Below are 16,233 nucleotides of genomic sequence, written 5' to 3' on the forward strand. Positions count from 1 at the left end.
AAAAACTCACAATGACATACTATTTCAGAATGATGAATTGATTTTTCTTTTTTTTTCTTTAAACATTTCACAGCTTGTTGGTTCATTTAGATATTTTACAAACATTATTGAGATGATTATTTATTTGATATTGAACAATTTGGGGTTCCTCATTACAAAATGACACAATTTTCTCAGTTTTACTGGACGTGCTTAACTCTGACACACAAGATCTTTACTCTGTAATCCCGTTTCCACCGAGCGGTACAGATCAGTTTAGTTCAGCACGTTTTTGTTTTTTTTTTTCTTCATTTCCACTGTGAAAAGTTGTGGATGGTACCAATGGAACCGTTCCGTATCGTCCCCATGTTTGGTCCCCCCTCTGTTGGGGTACCTAGCACACAGATCTGGTACTAAAAGGTGGAGCTGTGAACACTGCAGTCTGATTGGTCAGTAGAGGACGGTCACTCTGCTCAGGGCTGAGTTGTGTCTGGTTTTGAGGCTCATGTAACCACTGTTCATACTGTGGAGAGTTTTATTAGTGAACTGTAACTATAAAATGAAAGGATGTTTTGCTGCCTCTCACAGCAGCTGGAGTCTGAGAAAAAACAACTTCATTCACTGGGCCGACTGCCGGCAACTTTTAAGGTGGAACATGAACTTGTAATGTTACTCAATGCATGAGTTGATGACGTGAATCCATCAGCACACCTTAAATTTCACTGTGACAACTTTGACCATTAGTTTAGTTTTATATGACACACACTTTTAGTAATGAGTGGATCTTCAAGAGTTTATATATTTTAATTTCAACCGGATTATGTTAACTGCATATATTCAAATCTTCAATCCAAAATAAATGTGGCAGAGCGTCGTTCCTGTGGGCCACAGCAATACTAAACCCCTGAGCTTGCCTGAGAAGGACTAAATGCACAACGCTGCTATTTCTAAATATCCCATGGAGAGAGACTCTCCCTGCAGCCTGTTCTATTTTGTTCTGAAAATGTCGGCGTGCAGCCTCGTTCTGTGGACGATAAACCAGGTGCAGACTTCCATCTGTGTCACTGCTGATGAGGAAATACAGCGAGTGCTGGACGGAGCAGTGAGTGACAACAACCCCGCCAACATTTAAGAGGACTGTCTGTGGTGGAAACACTAGGGTCTAAATACCATGTCTGAAGGGTTACTTTGGTTCCAGAGGTACAATGCCGAAAGTGTTTGGTGGAAACAGGGTTTTATTTACGTGTCTTTGTACCATTAAACCTACATTAATTATACACAATTTAAAATTGATATTTACATCTACAAACGTGGGACATTCATTTAGAAAACTCACCACTTTGTTTCAATTCACAATGAAAATAAATTGATTCACTTTTTTATGGCTTTGTTAGTGATGGCTTTGAAAGGCTGAAATGAAAACTGTCTGTCAGTGAGAACAAATTAGGCTCACTCTTGTTGATGCAATCTTATCTCAAGAAGGCAAACAAGGATTTCATGTATTGGCTCCTCTGTTGTTTCAAGACCAAATAAAAACATAATAGTGGTCAAAGGTCAACTACTGTGACCACATTCTCTTGAATGTGATATCTCCTGAATGATGAATTGATGGATTTTTTTTCAAATTTGGCACAAACATCCACTTGACTTAAGAATGAACTCACTGCAATTTGGTGGTCAAAAGTCAAAGGTCAAAGTCACTGTGCCATAAGAATTCATACACTAACTACGACCAGATTTCACAAATAATATTGAACAACAGATTGTGAATTGGTGACACTGAACTTAAAACTGTCCTGATTGTATAGATCTTGTGCGCTGCCGGGGAAGCATCCATGTTTTCACTGACATGGATGTAAAATGTAAGTTCAACCTGAATGGTTTGCGGAGGCATACAACTGCGAGGCGGTAACTCTAGTTTTTAGTGTGCTTTTAATGTAAATAAGGTGGCAGTGTACATTAATAAAAAGCCATAAAATTGAGCTTCTTTATCGAAACAGTTTTTTCTGTCCTCAAATCCCAGTGACACCAATACAAGACCTGCACAAGCCTGCTGTGACTGGATTCGTGTCGTCAAACGGTTGAGAACAGGCATTTCCTTTAGAAACAGAAAAACATTATAAATAATTGTTCATTAATTGGCCCCTGGCTTCTGTCATTTTGCAAAAGTGGCCCCCAGGCAAAGCAAGTTGAGCATCTCTGCTCTATATTCTATCAGTGGTACAGCACAAGTCTTTTTTTTGTATGTGCGAGTAGAAATGGGTCGATCTTATTTTGTGAAACTGCACATAGAAAAAACTTATGGACAAGCAGTACAGAAGGTTGTTCAGATAGATGTTGTTGTGATGACATTTTAAAGTCATTGAACGTACTGTATCTTCACCTCACAAGCGTCAACCACTTCACCTCCACATTTAGGATGCAAGACCAGTTGGATGAAAGAAGGATCACTTGCATCAGGCTGAAATCCCAGGTAATACCCTCGGTACTCAGAGGACTCGAACTCATAACAGCCGGATGATTCGAGTTTGGTCATGTAGAATATTTCCTTGCTCTTGTTTCCATCAATTCCTTGTGGAATATCCTGGAGAAAAACACACAGCAAACCTGATTTAATTGTCTGTTTCGTTACACCTCTACACGGTGGACAGGTTGCAGTCAACGGAAAGGAAAGCCTAAGCACTACAGGATGAACTTTAAAGGTCCAGTGTGCAGGATTTAGGGGGATATACTGGCAGCAATGGAATAAAATATGATGTGGTTTGTTTTTTAGTGGCCTGTCTGCTATGTGCCAAACAGTGTAAGAGAAACCCTATTGTCACGTGGAGCTACTTTAATTAGTATTTTTCCCAGTTTTAATCACCTGGTCTGTTTGTTTTGGAGAGGAAGAGATCTCTGTGGATAACTGACCTATGGCTAAGTCCCGCCCTCAAACACAATGAGCCAATCACAGTGCGTATAGCCATTCCCATACACTCGGACATTCTCTGCCTGGATGTCCATTGAAATGCATTACAGAAGGTCAGTTTTTCGGTTTTATGAGCTTTTTCTGAGATTTGAAGTTTAAAAATGGTCAAACGGTGTGCATGGGGTACAGGTAAGGTAAGTCAACATTGTGTTTGAGGCAACATATTGTCACTTTGCTGGAAAGAGATATAAAGTTATCTTTAACATCTCTAGCTAACGTTAGCTAAAGTTAGCCTAACATTAGCTCCTAGCTGCGTTGTTCATCATGTCACCTTGTTTGCTGGGAGTTCATTAGCCTATTTTGTTCTAGTTTTGTACTTTGGTGATGGTACATCATTGTTAGCTGTTGTCCAAAGGGCTCTAGTTAAGCTAACGTTAACTTCTGGAGCTTAGCTTCATTAACTTATCTGTAATGGCAGAGATAACAAAGGTTGGCAAACGTTATGCTGAATGATTCAGTGTAAATACTGTAGCACCAAACTAACGGAGAGACACTCTTGGTAAAGATGGTAAAAAGGCCGTTATCCTTTTCTCATATTCTGAGCCAAAAACCTGAACTTCAGTGGCACTTTAACTTGTTGTCTTTGATGGTGACGGCAACCAGATGCGGTTCACAAGCGTACACTGTGACCTGTAAATTTTGGCTTGTAATTTAAGCTTTTCATCGACCTTCTCAACAATAAAATGATGAATATATCCCTCAATGCGTAGTTTAGGCCCTTTTGGTTACTTCTCAATGACATCTGATCGTTATGTCTCCAAAAATCATCAGTTGCCTCCTGCGAAATGCCGTGTACTGTGACACCTGCCATAGCGCCGGTCACTGAATGTTGATAGTTTGTCCGAGTGAGAGGAGGGGGGCGTGGCTTAGCCATAGGTCAATTCAGCTGCCAGTCAAAACCTCCTGAATCATGAACACTAAAGGAACTCAGACCAGGAGAAGTTGCAGCTGGTTGCAGTCTGCAGTCGTCACAGCTAGATGCCACTGAATCCCCCTACATCTTACACACTCTTTAAACATGACATAAAGCAGGAGGCCTCGCCAAGGGATGAGAGTCAATTTCTTTAAGGGCTTACTAAGGTTAGAAAATCCTGCACAAGATAAATTAGGTCCTGTATGTCGTTGGTTTGACAACAGACCCACTCAGAGTAGACCCTCGCATCACCAACTTTAAATAATTGCATATCATATGCTCAAACTCACCTTTTTCTCAGGATAAATTTTCCGCTCCTTTCCACAGCACACCACCATGTTCTCATTGTCTACAGTGACATATAGCATGGCTGCCGGCACTTTACTTTCCTCTGGGACTTGATTGAAAGTCTTGATTTTGAAATGGCAGTCTAAAAAAGGAAACACAAGATCAACAAGACATGCAAAACCTGACAATGATTGAAGTCATTTAAAGAATATTTTCACAGTGTGGCCTATGTAAAGTGTTACGTCTGCTCATCTGTGTTTTTTTTTGTTTTGTGACATCAGAAGATCTGAGACAGTTTTAAAGGTGAAGTCAGTAAGAGTTAGCTGAATTATCGGCAGAGGTCTAAATAAAGCAGTTTCACGGTACAAATCAGTTTAAGTCTGGCGCTGCCTATTGCAGTTGGGCTTCTTACTACGGTAGCCAAGGCGAAAACACAAAGGGCACTATGTTGAGCCATTGTCTGGTTTGTCTGTTCTGAGCTACTGTAGAAACATATTGGTGCAACATGACAGTCTCTATAAACAAAGACCCGCTCCCTATGTAGATATAAACGGCTCATTCTGAGGTGACGAAAACACAACAATTCTTATTTTCAGGTCATTATACACTAAAGAAAACTTGCTAATATATCTAATGTTACTAATATCTAATGCAAAAACACTTGATGCTCTTCGCATTTGGTCGTCTGACACACACACAGGTGCCTCACTATATGCAAGAGCAGTTGTATCTGTGATTTCCTCTGAGAATTCACTGGATTTCCACGTGTCGTTTCACTCCTGTAGAAGTCGACAAATGTTTTTCAACATTTGGCATTTCATAGATAATTAAGATAAACTTTTTTTCCCTTGAAAACAACTTAATAACTACGAATCTGGAAACAAATCAAATCACATTTTAATGTGGAACCCATATCCCACCCTTTACCCATTGTTGGAAACCCAGCCTTTGCAGCAGCTAATTAAGATAATGCTTTAACAATGTGGACTTGGATAGTATAGGAGACTTGAGGAAGTCAGACCAGGAAGTCACTTCCTCAGATGCTTGCTAATAAGAGACTACGACAGGAAATACCTGCAATATTTTGTGTTGCAAGGTATACTGGTACCAATGGTAGACCGTAGTACAAAAACACCACGGTACATATGATACCATGACGTTGGAGTACCGTAGTACCACGGTACCTCATGGTACCACTACTGTTGGATAAGTTCAAAGTCTAATCGCAAGAGGGTGTGTGTTCATGCGCCGTCCAATAACGGCGCGTGCTGGCCACCTGGCACTCAATATGCTGCTGCAGTGGTTTGTTTTCCAGTGACATTTCAGGTATTAGCTGAGCTACTGAGTATCTTTAAGCAGTGAAAGTTATTATTCAGGGCTTGACGCTAACCTTTTTCCCAAGGAGCACATGTGCTCCTAAGTTGAAAAAGTAAGGAGCGCACAAAGAACTTAAGGGGCACAATGTAAATTGATCAAATAATGTGTTTTCTGTAATAAACGTGGTGCAAATAGACATTTACAAGCAAAATTATTTAATGAATTTGTATACAAAATGTACAGAAAGATAAAATCATCAAGTTTTGAAAAAGTATTGCAATTTAATTTTGTTTTAATGTTATTATCTTATATATATTATCTTTGTAATATGATTATCTTATATAATGTTATTACTATCCTAAAACATTCCCCAGGTCCTCTGAAACTCTGCAGGTCTGAAGCCTCTTTCACACAGAGCTTTCGCGGCGCCCACCGGGGGGTAGGGCGCAGAGGACAGGATTTGGGGGAGTACAGGCTCGTTCAGGAGCTACAGCTCCATGGTGACTGCTTCCGGGTCTACATCAGGCTCTTCTCTGCTATTGGACGCGCGGCGCCGAGGTATCGTCACATCGCGTTGCGGTGAAATTAAAAAATTTCAATTCAAACGCCGCAGTAGCACATACACAATGAATGGGTTCATCGGCGGAGGTCTGCGCTTTGCGCGCTCTGTGTGAAAAGGGCTTTATTTCCACCCTGCCCAGCAGCGGTACCGTGGCAAACAGTCCCTAAAGGCCTCTACACATGATCAGCTGTAAAACCGCTTTGCGCTGGCTGTCCCATTGTTTGTCTATGGAGAGGGCAGCAACGCCTGACAAAGCGGCATCGCTACCCTTGGCGTCGCGCACTGCTCTGATTTTCCAGCCGAGCGCTGCACTCAGAGTTGAAATTATTTGAACTACGGGGAGAACGGAGCAGGCTTCCCCGGAGATCCACCCGGTCCATCTCCTCCACACTTTGACTTAGGCTATGTCCACGCTGCCGACAGTGGGACTTATATTCATTGTGCCGACAGTGGCTTGGAAAACCGCCCATAACCGTGTCACACAGAGAAGAGGGAAGAGGGAAGGCGGGGGTTCCTCTAACATTTGCGGTTAGATTATCATATTTTTTTTATTGACAAAAATATAGGCTGCTTCGGCTGATTTTTTCATGCGCACATGTGCCCCTAAATATTTTTTACAGTTCGCACACACCTATTTTTAGTCGCAAATGCAAGTGAAACGCTCACACTGTCGAGCCCTGTTATTTATCTCTTTTTACTTGTAGGCTAGATTTATTTATATATGCTACAGTGATGTGTTTTCCACAGATCTCTACGTGCAAGCATTTTATTTGCATTTGCGACTAAAAATAGTTTTGTGCGAGCAAAAGAAATCATTCAGGAGCACGCTGTGTGAGTACAGATTTCAACCAGCAGCAGAAATAAAAGGCGAATCCCGCCGGTTGTGGGTTCACAGACAGGAATACGCGGAGCACTATGGCCACCGCAAGATAACGGCTTACCGGCGGCCGAGAAGCCCGGCTCCAGGTCCAATAATTTCCTCTTCGTCGGTGTCGTGACTGCCCAGAAGTACCTGGACAGCCAAGCCGTGGCAGCACACAGGTATGTGACGTGTCAGAGGAGAAACGAGCCGTTCACATTTCTCTCTTTATGGCAGGTAACGGTCCACAAACCTCACCGCACTTTAGGGGCTGTTCTTTACTTGTCAGGGGAGGAGGGTGGCTGGTTGATTTTTATTTCACTTATTTATTTTATTTTGATCCCCCCTATGTTAATCACTTATTGATGCTGTTTTTGAAGTATGAATAAGTCAATAAGTAATTTAATCCATTGAAATATCATTGATGTATTATAGAAAAATGATTTATCTTTTTATAAATGACAAAAGGCACATCTGCCTCATTTTTGTTGTGGTATCGTGATACTTTCACTGGTATCGTACCGCGGGTCCCAAATTTGGTACCGTGACAACACTACTACTGGATCACCATTTTAATACTTGAAATCCAGCTGGAACCTGAACTCCTCATTATTACTCTAGGAATGTCTGATGATGTCAGGAAATTAAGCAACACGCAGCAATGTTTTCCATCCTATGGTCTCATTATTGCAAAGAACCTGCTTCTTATGCAATGGGAAAAGAACAAAATCCAAACACACTTCACCACTGCAATCTTATGGACAAACTTCCATATTTTTAACACATGAAAAGATTTTTCTTGTTATAAAGTTTTTTTCTTCGAGTAAAGTTTCTTGTCTTAAGATAAATGAATAAATGTTTTTCAAGATATTTTCATGTTATAACAAGCCATGAAAATATCTCTTAAAGCACAGTATTCTGCTGTAATTGGTTGCCTCTTACCAGGTTGACACAGCTCACCGCTGTCCAGATTCTGTGCCTCAAAGTGCTCCTTATTCAGTAACAGCAGGGTTTTGTTGTCTTTGCTTCGGACCCAACATTTTGTAGTCGGCAGTTCACTGGCCTGAAAAGCGTCGGACTCCAAATCTATATCTAAGAGAGGAAAACACGTCTTACCATCATGCACTTGCAATCACTTCTTGTGTATTCTCTTTTAAAAATGAGGATGGAGGAGAAAAGCGTAACACTGTGTATCAGTTTCATGCTTTTAAACAGTGTGTATTTTAAAAACAACACAAGAATTGCCTTACCTGCTTTTGTTACCACTTTAAATGGAGAGACAGTGAAAGAGAAGATTTCAGGTTTTATACACAGACATTAAAAAAAGAAAAAGGACTTTATGAACATTGTGATAATATTTATACCATATAACAGTATCTACAGAGAGGGAGTAAAATATGAAGTCACTTTTACCTTGAAAGTAGAAGGCGTTATCAGATGTTTTTCGAAATATAACAGGGGAGCAGTCACTGGTCGCCATCAGGTAGACCTAGAAGAAAGCCTTTATGAGTACAGTTTATGTCCACAGGGCGTTCGGGTCTGCCTGCTACATGTCTTTTATCATGGTACCAGTGGGTGGTGCCAAATTTTCAAAATACTACACACACGCAGAGTGACTTCAGGTCAGGGGGCGGCAACCCCAAGTAACAGAGCCATCAGTCTGGAGCTTCAAAATATTTGAGCCCTATATTGAAGCTCTGCAGCACTGTCAGTGAGGGCAAACAAAATCTGTTCACATACTAGTAAACTCTGTATTTCCCTTTTCTTGGGTTTGGAATCCATCGCTAAAGAGACCAAAGACTAGTCACCACTACTGAGGTTTGGGATGCAAGTGATTAAACACCTTAACGATTAAACATCCGAAATATCGCGACCAGAAATATTAGTCGATTAAACCAACTAGTGTTTTATTCATGTACAAGGACACTTAACCCTTTGAAACCTGAGCACCTTGGCTTGATATCTTTTAAAACATGGGGAAAAGACAATGAGCAATGGGGAAAAAAATGACCCAAAAAATTAATAAGAAATCAGTAAAAAGAGAAAATTAAAAACAAGAAAATTAGTGGGGAAAAAAAAGAAAAGAAAGACAGTTAAAAATAAACAAACACAGAAATTACCTGGAAATAGTGCTTAAATAATTATGATAATTATAACATTATAACAGCAATCTTTGTCAATCGTTCTCCGTCTATAATTTTGCGCCTTACTGGAGCCATGCCCACCTCTATTTATTTTTCACCCCTCTCTCCAGTTCTGCTGTATTAACACCGGGTTTAATATATTTTGCTTCCATCTCTCTGCTCTGCTCTACTGTACTTCAACGCTACTTAGCTCTCTCTCTACTCTACCAGTAGACTACCACATCCACCTGTTGCACAAAACGCACACAGCAGTGTTTCCCCTAGGATGGAGTTGTAGCAGCGGAGGTGAAGCACACGCATGAAAAATAATTTTCATATGCGTTAAACTTTTTTGTATCCTTGCAAAGCACAGCCTGCTGGGATGTTTCTATGTATCTACTGGCACCAGATGTACAGTACATTTGTGCACAGTAATGAGCAGGTGAAATGTCTGTCTAGCTTACATATGAGGTGTCTCAAGATTTAGGAACATACAATTTTATTGAATATAATAAAGTAAAAAGTCACATGACATGCTGCTGTTTTGTGCTATGACCTATTTAAGTGTTGGAAGTTGTTATTTACGTGACAACGCCTGAACGCAACACAAGCTCAGCACGAGTGCTGTACTGCGCTGCTGTGTGAGCAGTGTGTTTGTCTGTGCGTAACAGCCCAGCAAGCAATAGTCGTGATTTAAACGTATTGGCTATATTTAGCTCCGATTTAGTCTAGCTACATGTAACCCAAACCTAGCTGATTTAATTCTGAAATTGATTAAATGTAATTTTTGCCATTGCAGATAGCGTGCTGTATGATATTCAATCACGTATGGAGGGTCAACAGTAATTAAAATATGTTTATCTCCATTTTTTGGACATGGTCTCTACATAGCCGTATAATTGATGATGTCTACACTTTGGCTATGGTTAGACGTCTACCAAATTTTCACTGACAGCCTAAATTCAGCCGTGATTTAGCCTAGACGTCAGGTCTTCATGTAGACGGCTATTAGACGTTTTTAAACCAAAAAATGCTTGCTGGGAGCAGTCTGTTGGTTATTTACACAGTGTCCATAACAATTACTTTGTCAGCTGACAAACTGCACCAGGCTCAGGGTCAGGTTTGGTCAGGAAAATGTGGCCCGAGCCGCTCTAGCGTGCTCACCTGAGTGTGTGTCGGAACTACGCCGTGCGCGATACAGAGAGCAGAGCAGAATTGTTAACGGGTGACCATATAGAGACAGAAATGACACGATGACATAACACCATAAATAGTATATTGTTATGTTATTATATGAATTGTCGCGCAAAATAATACCAATGGAGGCTGTGGGCGGGACATTGTTACACAGCGTGCCTGTGACTTCAGGCAGAGAGACCGTTGCATCAGAGCAGAAGAAGCACGTTTTAAAATACATTTATTTTATCAATTAGTTATTAACTTTTACTATTTTTAGCAACTTGCTCAATCGGGCAAGTGAGTTGTTAGTTTACATGCCCGACCTTGAGTTTTACTTGCCCTGGGCAATCGGGCAATCTTTTTGTTGAGCCCTGTAATGGTTAACTTTCGACTGAGTTGCCGTCATGTTCACATTCATACCGCACTTAAAACACAGCATTTAAAATCCGACATGTTCAAAAGAGGAGTAAGCCACTCGAGCTTTCTCCAGGCACACTACGCACTGAGCCAAGGAATAATATTAAAAAGCCTTTATTTAATTGGGCATGTCAGAGTTAAAATACATACGACCCAATGCCAAAAACAAAAAACGCTGACCGGTTTAGACCATCAGGTCTTCTTCAGGGCGTGGCAGAGAAAATGTGTGAACCCGGGTAAGAGGTTGTGATTTGTTCTATAGATCTCAAATCCGACATGTTCAAAAGAGGAGTAAGCCACTCGAGCTTTCTCCAGGCACACTACGCACTGAGCCAAGGAATAATATTAAAAAGCCTTTATTTAATTGGGCATGTCAGAGTTAAAATACATACGACCCAATGCCAAAAACAAAAAACACTGACCGGTTTCGACCACCAGGTCTTCTTCCGGGCGTGGCAGAGAAAATGTGTGAACCCGGGTAAGAGGTTGTGATTTGTTCTATAGATCTCTTGACAATGGTGTAATTGGAAACAGGAAAGGGACAATTACATCACCAATTCACATCAGGTGGGCTTGCAGTATGTAAACATTAATTAACAACAATATTTTCAGAGATGAACAACAAACAATATATCAGAGATGAATTTATAAAATGGGTCTAAAATCTATCTCTTCATTTAGTCCAGGATACATCAAAGCATCAAATTTGAAAATCCAGAATGTCTCTCTTTGTAATAATTTACTGAGTCTGTTTCCTCCTCTGATTGACTGCTCCACACATTCAATACCTTCCACTTTCAGTAGGCTGTCGTTCTTATTGTGAAAGTTACTGAAGTGGCGTGCCATAGGATAATCTCTATTCTTGGTTTTTATGGCATATTTATGCTCCGCCACTCTGTCTTTTAAGCGTCTTTTTGTGCACCCAATATAAAAACAGTCACATGGGCAACTTAAACGATAAACCACATATGTGGTGTTGCAGTTGATGAAATGTTTATTTGTATGTGTCTCATTTGTCCTCAAATCAATAAATTCCTTCTGTTGTATGATGTTAGAGCAATGATTACAGCTGGTTTGCATACACTTAAAGGTTCCTGTAGGTCTTTTAAGCCAGCTGCCTGCCCTCTTAACTGGGAGATAGCTGTGCATCACTCTGTCTTTAATAGAAGGAGCTCTTTTAAAACAGAAAGGAGGAGGAACTTGAAAAACCTCTTTTAGAGAGGGGTCACTTTTAAGGATGTCCCAGTTAGACAAAATAATCTTAATTTGTTGAGCTAGTTGACGTGTAACAAAATAAGTGCCCGAAGTGTTTCTTTTCTGTGTGTTTGATTGTTGTAGGAGCTGGGAACGTGCAATGGAAGCTGCCTTGGTCTGAGCTGTTGAAATAATAAGTTTCAGGAGAAATTCAATGTTTTTACTCTTGCTTGTCAATTACACACAGGTCCGAAAGACACACACATGCACAAAGTGGAGAGATGTCAGAGTGAGGGGGCTGCCTCACGAGCAGTTGGGGGGTTCAGTGCCTTGCTCAAGGGCACCTCGGCAGCGCCCAGGAGGTGAACTGGCCCCTCTCCAGCCACCAGTCCACGCTCCATATTTTGGTCCGGACGGGGACTCGAACAGGCGACTCTCCGGTTCCCAACCCAAGTCCCTATGGACTGAGCTACTGCCGCCCCCTTCTTATCTTGTTATATGATCTATCCAAAAAACGTTTGGTCATATGTAGAGACTGTGTATGAAAATCTGAATCCTGATCACATATTCTTGTCAATCTTTGAAACTGGCCGAATGGGATGTTGTTTTTGAGGTGGGGTGGATGGAAAGATCCATACTGCAATAAAGAATTACGGTGAGTGGGTTTTCTAAACAGTGTAGTGTGTAATTTTTCATCATCCCCTTTATAAATGGTTAGATCTAAAAAGTTGATATTTTCTTTAGAGTTTTCCATTGATAATTTTATATTTTTGTTAGTGTTATTAAGATAATGGTAAAAATCCATCAGATCCATCTGGCTACCCTTAAACAGAAGAAAAATATCATCAATATATCTACAATACATTTAAATGTTTTAACCAAACGGTTTTTTTCATGATTAAATTGACATAAAAATCCGACATGGTTGTTGAAGACTGTGATTAAAGGCTTCAAAGGATTCTTAATGCACACAATAGTTTTTGGGACAATGTTTCAAATACTTAATAAATTGTGCTAAATTTAGACTGTTTTCTGAGTGTTTTCCTTTTTTCAGACTAGTCGAGGAGTCTTACTTAAAATTTCTGTTTAGTCGACAGGGAAATTAGTATTTATTATTAGGAACATCCCTAACTAAGGTTTGACAAAGTTTAAAGAAAAGGCACCAGGCTGCACATTTTACTGTCACTGATATAATGTTTAAACTTTCTTTTTTGTTTGTTTTTAATTCAGTGTATAGTCTACACCTGTTTTACAGGTGGAGAATGTAAGAATGACTTTAGGCCTACAACAGTGATGTGATATTTTTCCGTGTGCAGCTCCAGAGCCGCAGCCTGTCTACCCCTGTGTGGTACATTAAATATAGGTACTACAGATCCTAACCAGGTGAGCGAAAATCCAAGCTTCCCTGTTCAAACCAAACAGACTTATCTAATGAACAGTGGGATCTTGTTTAACACCTGGTCCACTCCTCCTCCATATGTGGACGCCAGGGGTTAACTCAGTGTAAAGAGTCCTCTCTACTGAAACTATAAGCCAGGATTATAATGTGACCATTGCCCTGAACTTTTTATCGGACATCTTTGGTGCTCCTTGTGATGCCGGCCTCCCTGTTGTGGCCTTCACAACCTTACTGGCCTCGCCCCTACACATGATCGTCTGATTAAGGAAGTTTCTAGTATTTTTTCTTGATAAATTTTAGTATTATTGTTTCTTTTTATTTTTTATAATTTTCTGTTATGTATGTATGTATTTATTTATTGATTCATTTTCCGTAACTGCTTCTCCCGTTAGGGGTCGCAGGGTGGCTGGAGCCTATCCCAGCTGCCATTGGGTGAGAGGCAGGGAACACCCTGGACAGGTCGCCAGACTATCACAGGGCTGACACATAGAGACAGACAACCATTCACACCTACGGACAATTTAGAGTCACCAATTAACCTGCATGTCTTTGGACTGTGGGAGGAAGCTGGAGCACCTGGAGGAAACCCACGCTGACACAGGGAGAACATGTTAACTTGGCACAGAAGGGCTCCCCACCCTGGGCTCGAATTCAGGAACCCTCTTGCTGCGAGGCGACAGTGCTAACCACATTATAAGTAACATGCTACAGTAATATATTGTTTATTACACCATCACATAGCGCGTTACCACCCGAAATAAACTGTTGATTTTTTAAATTTTTCATTCATCCACACTGCTCCTCTTCCACCAGCACGCTGACAAAAAAAAAAAAACGAACGTTGTTGTGTGTTGCCATGTCATTATACGCTACACTATAGAGGGGGACCGGTGATCAGCAGATTACATGTACATGATCATTTTCAGTGTGTTTCTATTAAAACATCTGCAACGTCTACAAAATATCCTGCTCTGCTTTTACGTCCTAACGCTGCAGGGATAAGGAGCTGGCCTCCGGACTGTTTTTTTCCTCATACCAGTGATCAGCACATCTGGGTTATGTTTGTATGTTTTGGATGTGTTTCCATGCTCCATTTCCATTTCTATGCTGCTGTAATTTACCGGCACACTGAGGTCGGCCTTCCAGCTCCAGTATATTAATTTGCGCTCGTCATTGTGACTTAATCGCACCCCATTCTGTTAGTTGTGCTAACCTTAGTATTTGTTTTATTGTGTTTCATATCGTAGGCCCACAATTATTTATCCACATCTCATCTCTAACCCTCCCTGTGGCCAGGGTTACTCATTTATTTTAAAAGGTCTAGGTTTTTAAATTGTTCTGTATCATCACACTATTATTAATATAAGCTGGGGATTTTAATGTAAAGGTGTAACCACTGTATGTGAACACATGAATGTGTCAGACCTGCAGCACTGGAGCCTCATCCATTTAAAATCAACATTCGTTATACTGAGGTGAAAGTAACTCAAACATAGTGTAATAAGTAACTAATTAAAGTAACTGATTACTTTTTGTTCACACTGATCCTACAGCAATGACTGAAATGATTTGGGCTGCATGTGTGTATGAGAGGTGCTCTTAAAATGAAGTTGAGTTTACCAAATCAGGCGCTGAGTAAAGTGACAGTGTCTCAATAATGTAAACCTGTCCAGCACGCGCGCACACATACACACACACACACACACACACACACACACACACACACACACAGAGGTGACTCTCAACTTCCACATCAGGTCGTTGTGTGTTTTCAGTAATAAAACGTTGAAACGGAAGCTTTAACAAACCTGTAAAGGTGCGCTGTAACGTGCCAGTTTCCTCTTTTCCTCACGCGGCACGTTCACGGTCTCCTTCAAATGAAGCCGACAGGCAGGAAAATGTTAAAACAAATTTCATATAGTTTTATATTCTAGTTTTATTCTCCTCCCGCTGTGTCTGTGTGATGCAGAGGAACTGCCGCTTGTTCCAGCTCTTACGTCTTTAAATGACTGCATGAATGTATGAACGGTGTGTTACCTTGTTGCCGCTGTCTCTCCACACCCCGCTGCCTCTGTCTCAAACAATCTGATTCTCAACTGAAGAGGTACGTGAGGCTATGCGCGAGGCGGGCAGTAGTAGCCTGCTATTGGGCAGCAGGCGCGCGCTCTTCAAAGGCGGAAGTGAAAACAAAGGAGTGAAGGCTAAACGGAAATGCTATTCCTGTTTCATTATATTCTGAAACGTGTGAAATGATTTGGGCTCAAAATCGATGTGCCTATTAATTTGTAATTTCTAGTACATACATATAGATATAAAAGGTAAAAACTATGAGATAAAAAGTCATAATTATGAGATAAAAGGTAAAAACTATGAGATAAAAAGTCAATTATGAGATAAAAGGTAAAAACTATGAGATAAAAAGTCAATTATGAGATAAAAGGTAAAAACTATGAGATAAAACGTTATAATTATGAGACAAAATGTAAACACTATGAGATAAAACGTCATAATTATGAGATAAAAAGTAAAAACTATGAGATAAAAAGCCATAATTATGGGATAAAAGTCAAAATAATGAGATAAAACATAATTATGAGATAATAGTCAAAATGATGAGATAAACATCATAATTATGAGATAAAAGTCAAAATGATGAGATAAAACATCATAATTATGAGATAAAAGTCAAAATGATGAGATAAAATTCAAAATGATGAGATAAAAAGTCATAATTATGAGATAAAAGGTAAAAACTATGAGATAAAACGTCATAATTATGAGATAAAAGTCGAAATTATGAGATAAAAAAATAAAAACTATGAGATAAAAAGTCATAATTATGAGATAAAAGTCAAAATGATAAGATAAAAAGTCATAACTATAAGATTAAAAGTCATAATTATGAGATAAAAAGTCAAAACTATGAGATTAAGTCATAATTATGAGATAAAAAGTCAAAATTATGAGATCAAAAGTCGTAATTATGAGATAAAAAGTAAAACCTATAAGATAAAACATCATAATTATGAAATAAG

The 16,233-nt window shown here is 39.9% G+C and overlaps 1 protein-coding gene across 1 annotated transcript; it reads right to left on the reverse strand.

Annotated features, from left to right (window-relative positions):
* Positions 1 to 1,605: 1,605 nt before the first annotated feature.
* LOC125888267 (uncharacterized) lies at positions 1,606 to 15,358 on the reverse strand. The gene is made up of 8 exons (XM_049575523.1): positions 15,236 to 15,358; positions 15,007 to 15,069; positions 8,300 to 8,375; positions 8,137 to 8,151; positions 7,829 to 7,978; positions 4,151 to 4,290; positions 2,352 to 2,563; positions 1,606 to 2,077 (listed from the first exon to the last, which is right to left on the reverse strand). The coding sequence occupies exons 3-8, from the start codon at positions 8,364 to 8,366 to the stop codon at positions 2,053 to 2,055; spliced, it is 609 nt and encodes a 202-aa protein (XP_049431480.1). The 5' UTR covers positions 8,367 to 8,375; positions 15,007 to 15,069; positions 15,236 to 15,358; the 3' UTR covers positions 1,606 to 2,052.
* Between the last annotated feature and the right edge of the window lie 875 nt (positions 15,359 to 16,233).

The sequence above is a fragment of the Epinephelus fuscoguttatus genome, linkage group LG5 (assembly GCF_011397635.1).
Source record: "Epinephelus fuscoguttatus linkage group LG5, E.fuscoguttatus.final_Chr_v1".
Taxonomy (NCBI): domain Eukaryota; kingdom Metazoa; phylum Chordata; class Actinopteri; order Perciformes; family Serranidae; genus Epinephelus; species Epinephelus fuscoguttatus.